We start from the raw sequence: 18,355 nt of genomic DNA, 5'->3' as shown, positions 1-18,355 counted from the left end.
CTTAAGGACCTTACTTTGAAGGAAGTATTATTGGTGGCGATTGCGTCAGCTAGAAGAGTCTCAGAACTCCAGGCATTGACCTGTAGGGAGCCTTTCCTGCAGATCTCTGCCTCAGGAGTTACCCTTGCACGGTTCCCTCGTTTCTTCTGAAAGTGGTTTCTTCGTTTCATTTAAATCAGTCTGTGGATCTCCCTTCCTTTGCAGATATCAATGGGGTGGATCCAGTTTCGAGGGATCTCAAGAAGTTGGATGTGCGTAGAACGCTGCTGCGATACTTGGAAGTGACTAATGACTGTCCTATCACATATCCTCGTTACACATGACATATTGAGGTCTCTCTGGACAATGTTATCAATCTGTTCATCGGCGTTTGAAACGGAGCTATTTCGTCTGGCCTTTCTCTCACATTCTTTGGAGCATTGCGGGAGAGTGAATTGACAGCTGCCAACAAGGAGGATTCTGGAGATAGTGGATTATTTCGGAAGAATGTGATATGGGCGCTAGAGACATTATTAACTTTCACAATACACAAGTCAAAAACGGATCAGGATGGAAGAGGAGCCACACTGTTGTTGAAACAGGTGGCAGGGTAAGACACTTGCCCAATAAATAATGCAAGGAAGTATTTGGACCTGCCTCCAGATGGGGGAGTACACCACCTGGTTAATGGTACACCATTAACCAGATACCAATTTGCAGCAGTGCTGAAAGCATCAATTAAAAAATGAATTTGGACACACACAAATTCACCACACATTCTTTCAGAATTGGGGCAGTGACAAGTGCAGCGCAAGCCGGGCTTCAAACATCCACAATAAAGAGAATTGGACGGTGGCATTCCAATGCAGTCAATACATGTCCGTTTAGACAAAGTGACCACAGATAACAAAAAGTCTTGTTTATATCTTACAGATCAGCAAAGGGTGCAGCGCTCAGCTTGGATCATTGGTCACTCATATATACGTTGGGCTGCTAAGAGAGCAAAGGAACGACCCTATGGGCAACACCTAGGACTGGCATGACAAGGGTGGGCCATATCAAGGATGGGAAAGCCTGGTATGGGATGGGAAGTTATTGCCCCTACTATGTGTTGCGACCTTTGCTGCTCGATGTCCTCACTCCGCCCTCTTTACCTCTGTGGCGACTCTCTCCGGGTCTGATGGACGGCTGGCTGCCACGGCATCTCCATGCTGTCTCCCTCCGGCGTCCCCGGACCGGCTCGACGTTGCAACCCCGCTATCTTGTCCTGATGCCTAGGGCGCGCGTCCCGACTCTTGTACCAGCAAGGGCGCGAACCTCAGGGGGACGTCATGTCCCCCTGACATGACATCATCTGCTTTCAATATTTAAAGGGCTTTGAAAATGCTAGCAAACTGAGATAGCAAAGATATGGATTCTGATATGGATACGGATTCGTACTCACTTTGGCTATCCAAGCTACTCTGCCTCCTTGGACTTACCAGAGGTACCCGCTCCTTGGGGGCCTCGCTCTTTTTTCTTTATTTTCGGATTACAAATAGGATCCGGTACTCACTCCTCGAGGGCCCAATTCCTGGACACTCTGAAGATTCTCTACTGCCTGGAAGCTATCACTGCTATAAACAATTGTGAGTTACCATCGCTGTCTCAGAGCCTTCCTTGGAACCAGGTACTCGCTCCTCGAGGGCCTAATCCTTTCCAGCTCCTCAGCTTACTTGAGACCTTACGTGAGTTTTGTCATCTAGTTCTGTTCATGAACTCTGCCTACTCACTTTCTACAGTTTCTAAACAGCTCAGCCATCCTGGGATCGTTGTTCCAGTACCTGAGGGATAATGTGTGTCTGTCTCCATACTCTAGCTTAGCCGATGGTCCCTCTCGGGGTATCCTCCCGGAGGCGTAAGTCATCTGCCATCAGCCCAGGGATCCACCCACAACTATATCAGATTCATTACAGATTGCTACTCCTTAGCAAGACGATATCTGAGACACTACAAGATTGCTGACTCCTCCCTCTCCAGGAGCCCACTATACAGAGCTTTCTCTACAGACTGCTCCTCCCATCAAGCCTCAGATTTCCAACAGATTGCTAACTCCGCAGTCTAACCCACAACAGATTGCTAACTCCCTAGCAAAACCTCAACAGATTGCTAACTCCCTAGCAAATCCACATCACTATGGTGTCTAAGGGATTCGAGAGCTGCTCCAGAGGTGGGGGGCAATGACCTGTGTTCATCAACATGCAAGCAACTGATAATAAATTCAAAAAGCGACCTGGCCAGGATAGCCGACTTATACCCGAATGCCGCAATGTCTGGTCAGACATCATCCCACGTATCAAGTGGAAGGATTCTAAATTATGGAGTCGGGACTGAAAGAAAGTGAACCGTTAGATCGGGTTATGGACACGAGAGAGGTGACCAACGGAGAAGACACCAGTGGGCCGATGATCCGTGTCCAGGCCTTTTCAGACAGGACGGAGTGCACCTGTCGGATGTGGGTTACGACATATTTAATAATGCAAAACAGGATGCCATGGAGGCATGGCATGACAGACACAGAGAGCAAAGGCCACAGCTGCTTATTTAGTTGGGGGGACACGAGGCAAGGGTCCTCCCTACCTCGTGCCTTGGCGGTGACCCGGGCCGATTGGGCATATTGCAAATGGTGCCGGTGGCATCACAGGACGGCTGGGTAGCCAATCAGCACTAGAGGAGGCACAAAAAGGTGGCGGCATGGAAGGCACCGATGGTTGGGACCCCCTTGCTCGAGGACAAGGCGGGGGCCCATGGAGTAATGCTGCCTTGCTTGGTCCCTACGGCAGGCAACGGTGGACACATCTTACCGGCTCAGGTACCCGGGGAAGTTTTTGACATGATATGTTAAATAAAAGCTGCGGCCTTATTCTACCAACGTCAGTTTCTGTGTGGTCCATCTTATACAAGTGAATGAATAACTGTGATCCAAGGTACATCTAAGGTACAAGGAGAGAGAATCGACGGACAAGTGGGTCAGAGTGATGGTTGCTAGCGTTAAAAAAAAAAAAAAAAAAAAGCAAAGTAAGCAATTGATTCCTGTTTACCTAATCCACTTCACTCATTATTTGATAGATGTCTATCATATCTCCCCTCAGCTTCCTCTTCTCCAAACTAAAGAGTCTTAACCTCTTTGGCCTTTCCTCATAGATGAATTGTCACCCCCTTCATCATTTTGGTCACCCTTTTTCTAATTCTGCTATATCTTTTTTTGAGATACAGTGACCAGAACTTCACACAATACTCCAGATATGGTTTCCCCATGGAGCAATACAGAGGCATTATGATATCCTCTGTTTTATTCCCCATTTTTCCCTAATAATTTCTAGAATTATGTTTGCTTTCTTGGCCCCTGCAATACACTGAACAGAAGATTTCAACATACTATCGATGACGCCTAGATTTTCTTTTTCCTGGGTGGTGACTCCCAAAGTATCTGTAATTTGCTCTTCCCTACATGTATCCCTTTGTACTTGTCCACATTAAATGTTATCTGCCATTTGGATGCTCAGTCTCCCAATCTTGCAAGGTTCTCTTGCAATTTCTCACAATCCTCGTGGTTTAACAACTTTGAATAATTTTGTACCATCAGCAAATTTGATCACCTCACTTGTTCCCATTTCTGGGTAATTTTTGAATGTTAGAAAGAAGCATTCCTTGTACAGATACCTGAGGCCCTTTATAATAAATCTCTTGAAACAAAGAGAAGTTAGTATTATGGTAGAACTTGGGTGGATATTAGATTCAATATTTTAGTATACAAAATAGAATGTTAGGTCAAACTCCTGGGTTGTATACTCCTTGTACCTAAGCCAAAAAAACAGTCTTCAAAGAAGATATTAAAGGAAGACAGACATTTGTGGGGGGAAAAAAAGTGTGTGTTGGCAGGGGGGAACAACTTTGAAGTGGGAAGTAAAGATACTAACAGCAATGTTCAAATGTGTGCAGTCCACCAGTTTGTAAATTAATAAAATGGTAAAATATTAATGAAACCTCTCTCGTGTAGAGTTTGAAATCTATTGTAAAGCAAACCAGGAGAGAATTCTGTATTGCCAAGCAGTGGCAAATAATTGGACTTCCACCATTCCAGCCCTACATGGCTTCTAACCACCAACTAACATCTTCTCATTGCTCCTGTCAGTAGGGACTGCATAAAGTGAGAAGGTAGAACCGCTTTTGGGGCATGAAGTAAATAAGATAAGCTGTACAGTGTCATAAACTCACCTTCTAATCTTGCCAACCAATCATCAGATTGCCCCAATAACCATTCTTTTAAAATCTGTAATAGACATGCTACATTGTAATAATGAAGGTCAGCTTATTACCATTTTTATTACCACCAGCTTATTACCATTTGCACAACATATAGGACATATGTAAAGAATCTGAAACCGCTGAAAGGATTAGTGTCGTATCAGATGAATATGATGTTGCAATAAAAATGCAGGTTATTTTGTGTGTTTGTCAGTATATTATATATATCTAGGGGGTAATTTTTACATCACCTGCATAGTTGCAAACTATGCAATTGCTTTTAATTGCATATGTTATGCAAATTTTCAAAGTGAAACTACTCACATTGCTTCTCTTTGAAAATTAGCAAGTGCAAAGTACATGAACTAAAAGCATTCATATGCTTTGCAAATGCTATATCTGCTGGTGGCAGAGGTGGGAATTGCAAAATACAAGCATATGTGAAAATCTAATGTGTTATTTTCTTCCCCTGACTATAATGTGCCCACAGGAGCAATTCTTTTACTTATGGCTGTGGAACCCTTGCATAATTTTAGCTGTATTTGACGAAGGCACTTTTCTATCATTTTATCTGAGTAAATACATATTCACCCAGGTAAAAGCCTTTGAAAATTGCTCTCTAAGGGGAGATTTTTAAACTGTCCCCATTTGTGCAAAGCCTGTGGGTACTTTTTACCTATAGACTTTCTGCTAATTTTCAAAGGGAAAGTATGCAGGTACTTTCCCTTTGAAAATTAACCCAGAAAAATTACCTACACATTTTATACATGCTAATATGTGCAAGTAGATTTTCCAAGAAAAATTGGGCATCTGCTTTTGAAAATTCAAAAATATGCCCATAAGTGCAAATTTCTCTCCACTTTGCTGCTCAGGAAATGCCTTGACCTTACTACCGATAAAAGTATGCTCATTAGTCTCCATGCGCATACTTTTATGTAAATGTAAGGTGTGCAGTTTTTTTAAAAGCCCATTTTCACAGGTAAAGAGCCTCCCTGTATATAAATTTGTACCAGATTAATGGAGAAAGTAATAAGATTAAATCCCTTTAACTGATCAATACATCTTTGTAAGAAAGAAAAAACAAAACATTTAATGCATATAAACCTCCATTTTCTAGTCTGACATTAATTTCAAATAAATGTCTTGTATTTCAGGGAATTGAATACTTGATGTCCAGAGGAATATTAGATGATTTACCAAAGGAAATAGCTAAGTTTATCTTCTGTACTAGAACACTAAATTGGAAGAAACTGAGACTCTATCTTGATGAAAGGTAACATTTCAAAACATCACAAATAAAATGCGGAATTGCCTGCAATAAAGTGCTAAATGTTTAGCTTGTACAAATGGGCTATTGCATCACGGGGCATCTAGGTTTAGGAAGCAAGTTTGGTCACGACTTCTCCGGAATAAGAGCATCCAGAACCTGCAGAGACTTTTTGGACTCAGATCTAGGCATTCACATATAATTAATAGTTCAGTGTTCCCACACAAGTAAGTCAGATGACTGCATTCAGCATTTACAAGAACTTTCTGAAAATAATAAAAGGCCTTTATTGCTCATGCACAGGAGTTTCCCCCACTGCAATGGCCTCATTGCTCCCCTCTTTCTTTTCATCCTCCAGCACAAAAAATGGTGGATACTTGAACTTAGCAGCTCTGCTTCTTTGCATTGCTCCATTCTTTAAAAAAAAAAAAAAATATATATATATATATATATATATACATACAAATACAATTTTTTTGCTTGTCACTATTTACTTTTTTTAAATTAATTCATTGTTGTCTTGCTAGCAAGCAAGAGAACATAAGAACATGCCATACTGGGTCAGACCAAGGGTCCATCAAGCCCAGCATCCTGCTTCCAACAGTGGCCAATCCAGGCCACAAGAACCTGGCAAGTACCCAAAAACTAAGTCTATTCCATGTTACCATTGCTAATGGCAGTGGCTATTCTCTAGGTGAACTTAATAGCAGGTAATGGACTTCTCCTCCAAGAACTTATCCAATCCTTTTTTAAACACAGCTATACTAACTGCACTAACCACATCCTCTGGCAACAAATTCCAGAGTTTAATTGTGCGTTGAGTAAAAAAGAACTTTCTCAGATTAATTTTAAATGTGCCCCATGCTAACTTCATGGAGTGCCCCCTAGTCTTTCTACTATCCGAAAGAATAAATAACCGATTCACATCTACCCGTTCTAGACCTCTCATGATTGTAAACACCTCTATCATATCCCCCCTCAGTCGTCTCTTCTCCAAGCTGAGGGGTATCTTTTTTTTTTTTTTTTTTTTTTTTTTTTTTTTCCCCCATCGCCATATCTGCTGTTTTTCGTCACATTTCTTCGGTCATCTAACTTACCAAAATCAAATGAAAATTTTTAAAAAGTTGTCTCTTTTTTCTCACCTGTTAGGATTCAGCCTGCTATAGAGCCCCCTGCCACCAGCAGTCCCCATAGAGCTACACCTGCTCTCTCTCCAGTCATAGTCTCAGCAGGGCTTGGCCTATTTAGCCCTGCTTCTTGCAAAACCTGATGACTTATCATAGAGTCTACTGTGCTTCTTACATGGCCCTGTTCTTGCTCTGTGGCCTCTGATCCTTCCAGCTCTGCCTTGCCTAGTCCTCTGGCTTTCGGGCCTTTTAGCTCTTCCTTGCCTAGCCTGCAGCCTCCGGGCCTCAGAGTTTATCCGTTCCAGGTCTCCATACCTTATGCTTAGTGGCCTTCGGGCTTTCAGGCTTTTGTGTTCTTTGTTCTGATCTGTCTTGCCCTTATCCTGTCCTGTCCTTGGCTGTCTTTTCTTACTCTGCGTAGTCCTGTCCCTAGTATCCATTCCCTGTATTGCCACTGCCTTGCCTTGTCCTAGTCTACCCAGCCTGTCCAACCTAGTTCCACATGTGCCCAGCCCTTGTCTTCAGTATTCAGTCCTTGTCTCCAGATTCCAGCCTCAGCCTAAGTCCTGTCAGCCGCAAGAACCCAAGGGCTCAACCTGCAGGGGAGGTTGGCATGGTACAGGTGGAAGATCCTTGCTGCCTTGTCTTGAAGTCCTGTGCTGCCCCTGTGCGGGTTCCCCAGCTCTAGCTGGACCTTCAGTTGTAACATCACCATGTCAGAGCAGCAGACCAGCAGTTTCAAGTTTTGTCCCAAGTGCAAACCAGAAGACAATCATTGACCATCACAACATTTGCTACAAGTGTTTTGAGGCAAGGCCATCCTAGCACCTGAAGCTGAAGTATTTGTGCACGGATGTCACCACAAGCAATTTAACCCATCTTCCCAGAAGGAAATATTAATTTCTTTGAAGCCGTCATCAAAGCCTTGATGCACAGAGCTGCACTGAACTTTAGTGCTGCCGAAGGGATCTTCAACCTCTTCAGCTCCTTGATTCAAAGATAGTCCTAGGAGCCAAGACTGGCTTTCCCCTACTTGAGTTGAAAGGAGGGCTCTGGATGCTGAAGCATAGAGTTTTGATATGACCAACATTGTACAGAGGCTCCAAAGCATCAACACACCTCTTCAGCACATGGCCCAGAGAGCATGGAGGTGCAGAGAACTTCTCACCATCTAGAGTGACTAGACCTGAAGATGAACTCAGCTTTCCATGCTACAACATTGTATCAGTCTCAAGAGATCCAGGCAATGATCTTCAGGTTTGACCTCCAAAGATCTATGGAGGATGTCTGCTTCCCTATGAAACTAACTTGATACTATAATCCACAATCTCTAAGTTGGATCTGGAATGCCTCTTCCCCCCCCCCCCCCCCCCCAAAAAAAAAAAAATAAGAGGATTCCATCCCGTCTAAGGCCTTGAATACTTTCCATAATTAACCTTCTGAACAAAAGAGACTGGCTAAGTTCTCCTAGGACAAGCAGCATGGTAGTCCTCACACATGGGGGACATTATCGGATGGAGCCTGGCACAGAAAACTTATGTCAAAGTTTCTGGAATATGACTAGGCACACTGAGCTTGCCCAGCATGCCCCAATCCACACATCCACGTGGGGTCCCTCTTCATTCTCTTTTTTTCCTGCGGAGCTTTGATGCCTGCCAGCATCGGTTTTCCAGCACCTCCATTGTCATTTTCATCCCTTCATTTTGCCTCTACATGGCCGCATCTGTTTTTGCTGATGCCCTCAGTGCCCAACGACCATGTCCTCCATCATGGACACGCAAAGTGTGCATCCTCTGCCTGGGGGCATCATACAACATTTGGGGGTGCTGCATGTTTGACAAACAACCCTGAAAGGACATTGCACTCGCATCAGCTTCGGGGCAAGAAAGTCCAAGCCTTCGGCATTGGTGGCATTGATGTTGAAGCACCATGGAGCTGCATCGATGGACACTGAGCCATCAACATGAGTGGGGCCCTCTGCTCCATCAGTGCCGCCGGTGTTCAGGGGCACCGAGGATCGACCCCTGACAGTCGAGGACATTGGGTTCGTCATCTTTGACCTCTGCACCAGGGAAAGACCAGGGCAAACAAACATCGAGGGAAGCCAGTGAAGCATCGGCACCTTTGATGTATGGTGCCAGGCTTGGGTTGGTGCCGGTGCTTGCCATGATGCTGCCAAAGCAACCCCACGGCAAAGAGTGCCTATCTCCATCGATGCCAGAGATCTGCAACGGTCTCTGCCTGCCCTGGTGTCAGTCACCAATCCGCCTTGAGGTTTCGAGCAAAATCTGACCACACTTCCTACCTCCCAGTCTTTGTCATTGGCAAATTTTGGGAAGGAGTTGGAGTGTGCGGTCAAGCAGGCACTGTGGGGCACAAGCCAGCAGCACAGACAGTGTAGGTGCTTGGGCTATCCCTGCTGGAAAATCTTCTGAAGCATGTCAATATGTGATCTGTGTTACCAACCCACCTGGTGTTGGTTCCCGGGGAGCCATCGATGGCTGGCTGGCAGAGCACTGATGCTTCCCCCGATCAATGCGGTGGTCGTTCCCAGCTCCAAGAAGGAAGAAGCCCCATTAGTGCCGGTGACAACCCCATGGCCTGTAGCCCCCCGTCCAGCTTTTCAGGGGCTGGTGGATGAAGGCCGAGCACCTAGTGTCCCATCCTTTGTCGATTACAGCAAGGATAAGGCTCCTTATGATCCCTGGTGGGATGACACCACAGAATCTTCCTCGGAGGTCTCCCCTCAGAACAGTCTCCTCCAGAGGAGCGAAGGAGGTCTCCCCCTGAAGACCTAACCTTTGCAAGATTTTGCGGGCAATAGTTGAGGCCATCCCATTTCAGTTAATGACTGAGAAGGATGCCCGGCACAAGATGCTAGAGATCCTCCAGTTCGTGGAGGCAACTAAAGAGATTGTGGCGGTCTTGGTGCATGAGATCTTTAAGGAGTTTCTGTTGAGGATTTGGGAGCACCCCCTCATGCTTCCTCCTGTGAACAGGAAGGCGGATGGGGTTTACCTTGCCAACAGGCTCCCGGATTCGACAAGTGTCGGCACACCAATTGGTAGTGGTTGAATCTGCTCTCAAGAAGGCCAAGTGCTCTTGGACCCCATGCTTCAGTGTTCCTGGGAGAGAGAGCAGTGGACTCCCTTGGGAGGAAAGCTTTTCAGGGGTCTATGCTCAATGTCCGAATTGCCTCCTACCAGCTCTGCATGAGCCAATACTCTCGCAACCTCTGGAAGCAGATACAGGAGGTGGCCAAGTAGCTGCCTCAACTGCAGCTAGACACCTTTGTCGCTGGTTCATCAGGGCCAGGCGTGTGGGAAAACACGAGGTGCGTTCCACCTACGATGTTTTCAAAACAGCAGCGGGAATCGCCCGCAGAATGTCTTGGCTGCAGGCCACGGATCTCTGACCAGAGGTACAGGAAAGGCTCGCTGACCTGTCGTGCACTGGAGAGAACCTCTTCAGGATAAGATGAGGAACATGGTGGCCCAGTTGTGACATCACCATGAGACCCTCCAACAACTCTCCGCCAGCACTTCAGATCTGCCCTCCTCAGCAAGGAGATCAGCAAGGCACGGGCAGAGGAAGTACTATCCTCCAGCCCCTCGCTCCCACTCGCAGAAGCTCTTGTAGCCATCCCAGGCAGCAGCAAGCTCTCAAGCCCAGCTAGTGCCCCAACCAAATACCGGGATGGGGTTCTGACTGGATTGCAGGGAGCATCAGCCAGCCACCCATACCCCAAGCTATGGTTCTTTGCGAATCCTTGTCCTAGGAGAAAGCAGAGTTGCTTACCTGTAACAGGTGTTCTCCTGGGACAGCAGGATGTTAGTCCTCACAAAACCTGCTTGCCACCCCACGGAATTGGGTTTCCCCTATGGTTTATTTTATTTTTATCATAATTCTATGTTACAAGAGTGAAGAGGGACCTCGCGTGGATTAGGGCATGCTGGGCATGCTCAGTGTGCCTAGTCAAAGTTCCAGAAACTTTTACATAAGTTTTCCATGCTGGGCTCTGTCCGATGATGTCACCCATGTGTGAGGACTAACATCCTGCTGTCCTAGGAGAACACTGGTTACAGGAAAACAACTCTGCTTTCTCTAGATTTATTAGAGGAATATATATTCATAGATACTTCCTGTGACCCAGTTGTATAGTATCTCAGTTTTGTAGTAGAGAACTACCACTTCCAGTATCGTATTTTGCCTTTTGGCATAAAATTAGCTCCAAATTTAGCTTTATTAAATATTTAGCTACCATCGCAAAAATTCTATGCAGATTGAGGATTTATGTGTTATCCTATTAGCCGACTGGCTAATAGGATAACACAAGTGCAGAGGAATCGCACAGAGCACCAACTGGGTGTTGCAGTCACTAGGGTTTGTGAACTACTCCATGTCCACCACAATTGGACTTAACAGGGGCTCTGCTAACTATGACTCATGCTAATCTTCCTGTAAAAGAGGTTAGTATATCCTGGTCATGGCAAAAGTATTATTTCAGAGTCATCAGACATTAGCTTTATTAATTAGATGATGTGGGAGCTCATGCTTTCACAGTTCATATGAAATAACACCATTGACCCCTTAAATCCCTGAGTGGAATTAAGCCTCTCGAACTATAGGAGAGTAAGATAAAACATAGATTAAATGGCCCATCCAATGTGCCCATCCCCATCTCTTCTCAGCTTTATAATCCTTTCCTCTCCCTCAGATTCTCTGTGCTAGTCTCATGTTTTCTTGAATTCAGATATTGTCCTTGTCTTTATCACCTTCTCAGGGGAGCTGTTCCATGCATCCACTCTTTATGTAAAGAAATATTCCTTTAAATTATTCCCAGGTCTACTTCATTTTCTCTTATACCATTATCCCTTGTTCTAGATCCTCATTTTCATTGAAGGGGGTCTGCCTTTTATGTTTTTATTCTTTTGAGGTATTAAATGTCTCTATATATGCCCTTTCCCTTCTTTCCTCCAGGGAATACATGCATAGATCTTTGTCCGTCCCTATATGCTTTATATTGAAAAACATTTTAGTAACTGCCTTTCTTATCTATTCAGTTAATTTCCTTTTGAAGATGCAGTGTCAAATTGTACACAGTATTCCAAATGAGTACTTCCTGTACATACCCGGATCAGTCCAGACCATGGGTTATGTCACCTTTCCAGCAGATGGAGTCAGAGCAAAAACTGTAAGGACACCCCTAATAGGTTGGAGCGCCCTCTGCGTCACTTCAGTATTACTCTGACTCCAGCAGATGAACATGGCTCCTGCGGTTCCCCAGTAGTTTTGAACAGAGAATATTTCTGTCTTCTGTCACTTTATTATCTAATTACTTATTTCTTTTGTATGGATCAACTTTAAAAAAAAAAAAAAAAAAAGTTTTTGTTAAGACTTGCAGACAGAACTTTGTCAGGGACTGTTTCTCTTCTGCTTCTCTGTCTGCTTGTTTGGGGTAAGTGGTCTGTAATTTTTAATTTCAGGTTCATTTTCATACTTACTGTCCTTTGGCTGTCTGGGTGCACGTGGGTGGTCCAACCTCTCCCCCTTCAGCAGCAGCAAGCTGCCCTGAGACTCCGTTTCCTCAGGGCAGCAGGGTCAGAGAGGCGCCATTCCTCTGACAATCAGGTTTTACCTGCTGCTCTGCTGCTGACAGTCTTCGTGAGACTTTCTCTCTCCCATGCCGCGCTTGTCGCGATGCTCGGCCTGTGGAGAGCCCGGGTCGTGGCTCTCCAGGGAGGGCCTTTGCACAAGGTGCCTCCCCGGCGGGGAGGGATCCTCGAGGCAAGCGGGACGCCCAGGATCACGCTCTCAAGCACGCCCGAACATAAGAAAATGCCATACTGGGTCAGACCAAGGTCCATCAAGCCCGGCATATCCCCCCTCAGCCGTCTCTTCTCCAAGCTGCCTTGAGCGCCCAAATTGGGCGTACAGGCAGGCGCTCAAGCATGAATACACGCCTATACGCCCAATTTGGGCGCTCAAGGCAGCGAAGGCGAATGAACACACGCCGTGACCTGAGCGCCCGGCTGGACGTCCGAGGTCAAGGCGAGGAATGGAGGAGAGAAGGACTATACAGGATAGAGATTGGGAAGGGGGTAGGGAGAGGTACATGGAGAGAGAAGGAATGGGGTAGAGAGATAGAGGAGAATATAAGTGTTAAGAGGGAAAGTATAGCAGAGAAAGAGAGAGCGTCGTGAGAGAGGAAGCCTGAGAGAATGAGGTGGAGGGAAGCAGGAGAGAGATGTGGAGGTGGGAGAGAGGAATGTCATGGAAAGAGTGGAGGAGCATTCTAAAGAAAGACAAATGAGAGCAGGTGAGACCAGGCCCTGTGGCACAGCCAGGAAGACCCAGAATATTTCTGTGCATGGGGGGCTATACAGATTCCTGGATGAGAAGGACAGAGGACTGGAGGTAAACTTTTTGGGGGATAAGTGTTTGATTATAAGGGAAAAAGAGTGCAGCCCATTAGGCAAATGCGGAGGGTGGAGGGGACTGAGATGACAAAGAAAAATCCTGAAAGGGGGACGAGGCTGTGCCTTAGCTATGTGGAGACAGAGCCTCAATTTAAGAATGCCACCTCGCCCTCCTCCGGCAGTCACCACAATGTTTCCCCACTCATGGGAGAAGAGCGGAACCCATCTTCTAATCCTGCCTCCTCACTCCCGTCAACACCATCAGGTCTCCCACAGCCGTCCCAGTCAGTAGAGAACACCCAAGCCCCAACTGCCTCCTCCATCAACTCCATCTTTACCAGACAATCATCCTGCCAATATTTTTTCCCAGGTCCTGTTCACACCAAGGCAAACAAGCACTGCACAGTTTAGACTGCAAGGAAGCCTTTCCCTTCTGTCTGGAGTGAATAGAAGCCCATAGACATTCCACCCAACTTTTTATTTCTTTTGATAGGAATTGGGTGGGCATTACCATTGCCAAACAGACTCTATCCAGTTGGCTAGCTAATTGCATCTCCTAATGTTATGCCCAGGCGGGACTTCATCCTGGGGTTATATCAATGTTCATTTGGTCAGCGTCATGGCAGCATCGGGGGCCCACTTGCAAGCAGTTCCCGTGGAGGAGATCTGCAGGGCTGTGTTGTGAAGTTCTCTCCACACATACACACCCCATTACTGTCTGGATAGGGATGGCCGACGCAACAGTAGGTTCAGCCAATCTGTCCTTCAGAACCTGTTTGAAATGTAGAACCTGCCTAGGGCCCATTGTTTGGGTTTAGACTGTCTCCCACTCTTACAAACAGCAGCATTGTTGTGCCTGTTGGTACCTGTTTAGGTGTCTGTTGGTCCCCTTTTGTGTTGGGGAGCACCCTGTAGCTAGGGATTTGCCCATGCCTGAGGACTACCATCCTGCTTGTCCTCAGAGAAAGCAGATTTACTTACCTGTAACAGCAGGATGTTAGTCCTCAAAATCCATCCGCCACCCCGTGGAATTGGGTTTCTCCTTTTTTTATTTTAATCATAAATTCTATGTTACAAGACTGGAGAGGGACCCCCACATGGATACATGGTATAGAGCATACTGTACATGCTCAGTGTACCTAGTCAAAGTTCTAGAAATTTGACATGTTTGCATTATGGCTCCATCTGATGATGTCACCCATGTGTGAGACTAACATCCTGCTCCCTCGGAGAACACCTGTTCCAAATAATGAACTCTGCTTTCAGGGCTCTCGCCCAAAATTACATTTTTTTTTTTTTGTATCAAAAATATTTATTGATTTTTCCATAAGAGACCCCAAAGGCAACTTTTAGGATGATTTATTTTTTTTCAAAGGCTCTTACCAGTTATTCTTTCTTTTGTCTAAGGAGAGATGTTTTGGATGAACTTGTGACATTGCACAACTTTAGCAATCAATTCTTGCCGAATGCATTGAGAGAATTCTTCCGGCACATTCATGCCCCAGAAGAACGTGGCGAATATCTTGAGACTCTCATAACAAAATTCTCACACAGATTCTGTGCTTGCAATCCTGTGTTGGCAAGAGAGCTTGGACTTAGCCCTGGTAAGAAAAATTGCCATTCTCAAGTGATTTTATCTGTTTGCTCAAATTTGTATCTTAATTTCTTGTTCACTAAGTTAGTTTGAACTTTCAGAGCTAATTTTCATGATGGCTTTGTTGTAGCTACTCATAACTAAATGAAAATATTGAGGAAATGATAGAACTTACTACAAAACAAAATCATGTTGTTAAGCTTCTGGGAGAGGGGAGCAGTTCTACAGTTTTAAATTTGTGAATGCCTCATCTATGACAGTCTTTTAAAGATGTCATCAGTAAACTATGATATCGCTATTTTCTAATTATTTTGAAAATGGTGCTACTTTTATATTTGGTCAAGCTAGTTTTACACAAATTATGAATACCATGATAGTCTGTGACTTAATAAAATTATTAAAATATCACAGAATCAAATACAGGTAATTCTTAAATAGTAAGATTATATGGAAAGTTTTTGAAAACTTCGGTATCACTGCCTTAGGGGGACCACATCACACCATTTTTACCAAGAAATAATTAACATGAATAAGTCCAAGTTAAAATGTCTGGCACAAAAAATGTCAAAACCTTTTTACTTTAAAAATGCATTAAAAAGATCTAACTCAGACTCGATAAATGCAACATTTAAGCAAAGGATGATTTGACCTCTTAAAATGAATATAAAACCTGTGTGAGGTTGCAGATTTGTGATTGATTATATATGAAGCATCAATATATGAGAAATTGTAAATAAGCTTCCTCTACATTCTGCCAAGTCAGTCCCTATCAGTGGGCTGTGCATCTCTGCCACCAGATGAAGGAGCAAAAGCTGATATCACAGCTATATAGACCCACCCCAACATCAGCCCGCCAGTATTCTGTCTCCAGCAGATGGTAGACATGCATTTCCCTAAGGAGGATTGCCTGTGAACAAGAAATTAAAGATAAAAAGGAAGAAAGAAGGGCAAAAGGAAACATCAGGAAAATGGTTCATCTATATTTATTTATTTATTTAACATTTTTCTATACCGAACTTCATGACAAGCTTCATATCAGGCCGGTTTACATCAAACTTAGGGGTTAACTGAACATAACCATATAACAGGAAGGCCGAAGCCCAGATACAATTAACAGGGAGAGTGAACTTGGGGGCTAGAGTAGCCAGGAAGTAAAGGACAGAGACAACTGGAGAGTGAGAACGTAGAAATATACAGTGGCTATATAGCACTGCTTGCCTCCTGAGGTGATACCTTGCAGTTCCTCCCTCAGTATAGTGCCTTGGTATAATAGCCTTGGATGGCATAGACTTAAATTCAATTAGCGGTTGTAGGCCAAGAGAGGTTCGGCAGTGAAGGCTTTCACCCTCTCCTTCCGTAGCAGAGAATCATTCCTGCTTTCAACCAGGGAGGGCTGAGCTCAGGTAGCAGTCGTGTTTTGTTTTTTTTTTAAGTAAAAAAAGACAAGAGAAACTGGGTCTGTTTTCTCAGCGTTCAGCCTTCCTGCTCTCATGTCTGGGACGTTCTGTGAGGTGGGGAGGTAGTTCAGGCACAGTAGGTTGAGCAGCCATTTGGCTAGATCCCACTTTCAGACTTCTCCCTTTTGGCACGTGGTAGGCCATGAGGATGATTTTTCGCACTTGTCTCTGTGCTCAGTCGACAAGCACCTGTGAGCCCCTATTGTGCATCCATTGCTGACTGTACGCCCAAAATTTGGGTGTCCTAGCCTTTTGGACATGCACCTTGGGCACATTTCTTAGGCATGCATATACCTGGACGCCCAGTTTGGGTGTCTAGTTTGGGCAAGTGTACTATACACATGTATCTGGATGCACATTTTTGGGCATCTATTTTAGGAATGCTTTTATGCACAGGTACCTGACCGCACTTTTTTTTTTTTTTTTTTTGCATCTAGCTGGGTGCGTGCCTGTACTTGCCTGAGCACCTTATAACCATGGCACCCATGGCAAAGAAGTCTAGGTGCTTAGCTATTTGTGCTGCAAGCCACATCAGGGTGATACAACCGGAGCTTTCTTTAAGCCTGAGTCAGCGTTGCCTGATGCGCATGGGGATGTTCCTCCTTCTGATTTTTGCCAATGATGATCCATCTCCTCAGTCTAAGGGGAGTGAGACCGAGGGTTACATGAAGCTTGTGTTCACCCCCTTCGGTTAATTTAGGGGCTGACTCCTCAGGGGAAACTCGCTCTCAGGATGTCAGGTTCAGACCTATGGACCTGTCCTCTCTTTCCTGGGAGGAATTCTTCAAGGATTACAGACATTTCTACAGGGGCAATCTGAGTTGACTATACCTACTGGTTTAGGTCCATGCACACAGAGTTCTTCAGTGCCTGCTGCCATGGATAAGTGCCATGGCAAAGCCTGACAGGGCTAGAATGCACGTAGATCAACATGACACACATGATGGTGATGGTGGTGGCCATGGCTGTCCTGTGGAGGAAGGGGAGATTTCCCCTGATTTGGAGCCACATAGAACTCTTCTCAGTTTCTTTCATAGAAATGAGTTGCTAAGCTTGATCTCAGACTTTGAAGACCCTTGGAGTAGCTGGAGCTGACTCCTCGGGAGTACAGAAGGACCCCATTTTAGTCGCCCTATGCAAGGCCTTATGTTTCTTTCCCCTCTTGAATGTGATCCCAGAGTTGATTGATCTGGAATGGAGTTTGCCAGATGCGTCCTTCAAAGTGGAGGCACGCCTTGGCGAGTTTATACCCCTTGCATCCACAGGCCAGAGAGCAGTTGCGTTTCCCTAAGGTGGATGCCTTGGTGTGTTCTATCACAAAGGAAACCACCATCCCAGTAGAGGGAGGTGCAGCTCAAGGATGCTCAGGATAAGAGAATTAAGGCTATCCTAAAGCAAGCCTTTGAGGCGGTGGCAATAAACATGCAAATTATGACTTGTTGTGCCCTGGTAGCTCGAGCTACCTTGCATCTTTCTCAACATTCTGACAGCTCCAAGTCAGTGGGCCTATGCTAGAACAGGAGGCATCCTTCTTAGCTGATGTGGACTGTGACCTGGTTCGCACCACTGCCAGAGGAGTTGCTTCTGTTATAGCAGCTAGACAACAGCTGTTGCTGTGCAACTAGTGGGCAGATACTATTTCAAAGTCCAACCTTATTAAGCTGCCCTTCAAGGGTTCAGTTCTATTTGACAGTGAGTTGGAGAAGATGGCAAATAAATGGGGGAACAAGAAGCCAGTTTCCTGGACATTTTGGGCAAGTGGCCGCTTTCAAGACTATTGGCATTTTCGGCCTTATAGGGGAAGTTCTAGAGCCCCTCTGTCTTCTCAGTGAAGATTTGTGGGCTTACCTGTTGGTACAGGAGATAGGTGAGCTCTTATCTTGTTTTTATTACAGGTGGATCCAGATTATTTCAGATCAGTGGGTCCTCAAAGTGGTTCAGGATGGATATTCTTCTTCCAGATGCCTTTATTATATCTCCATGCAGCTCTCCTTAGAAGGAGGGAAGCAGTGGAAGCTACATTACAAAAGCTGTTGGATCTGAAAGCAATGATTCCTGTTCCCAAATCACAGCAAAATGCGGGATGATATTCCATTTATTTTTTGTGCCCAAGAAGGAAGGGTCTTTTAGACCCATACTGGATCTCAAGGGCATCAACAGTCATTTGAGTCACACATTTTAGGATGGAAGCCATACACTCTGTCATAATGGCAGTACAAGCAGGG

At 45.1% G+C, this 18,355-nt stretch overlaps 1 protein-coding gene across 3 annotated transcripts in view; it reads left to right on the top strand.

The window, feature by feature from the left end:
- FBXO8 (F-box protein 8) overlaps window positions 1-18,355 on the top strand; it is a 149,716-nt gene that overhangs the window by 119,017 nt on the left and 12,344 nt on the right. For all 3 annotated transcript variants that reach the window (XM_029577082.1, XM_029577171.1, XM_029577242.1), the window contains exons 5-6: window positions 5,421-5,539; window positions 14,487-14,683. In XM_029577082.1, the coding sequence (XP_029432942.1) occupies window positions 5,421-5,539; window positions 14,487-14,683 (316 nt within the window). The remainder of the gene's footprint in view (window positions 1-5,420; window positions 5,540-14,486; window positions 14,684-18,355) is intronic.

Source organism: Rhinatrema bivittatum, chromosome 1 (genome assembly GCF_901001135.1).
Source record: "Rhinatrema bivittatum chromosome 1, aRhiBiv1.1, whole genome shotgun sequence".
NCBI classification, from domain to species: domain Eukaryota; kingdom Metazoa; phylum Chordata; class Amphibia; order Gymnophiona; family Rhinatrematidae; genus Rhinatrema; species Rhinatrema bivittatum.
This window is presented reverse-complemented; position numbering and strand designations above follow the sequence as displayed.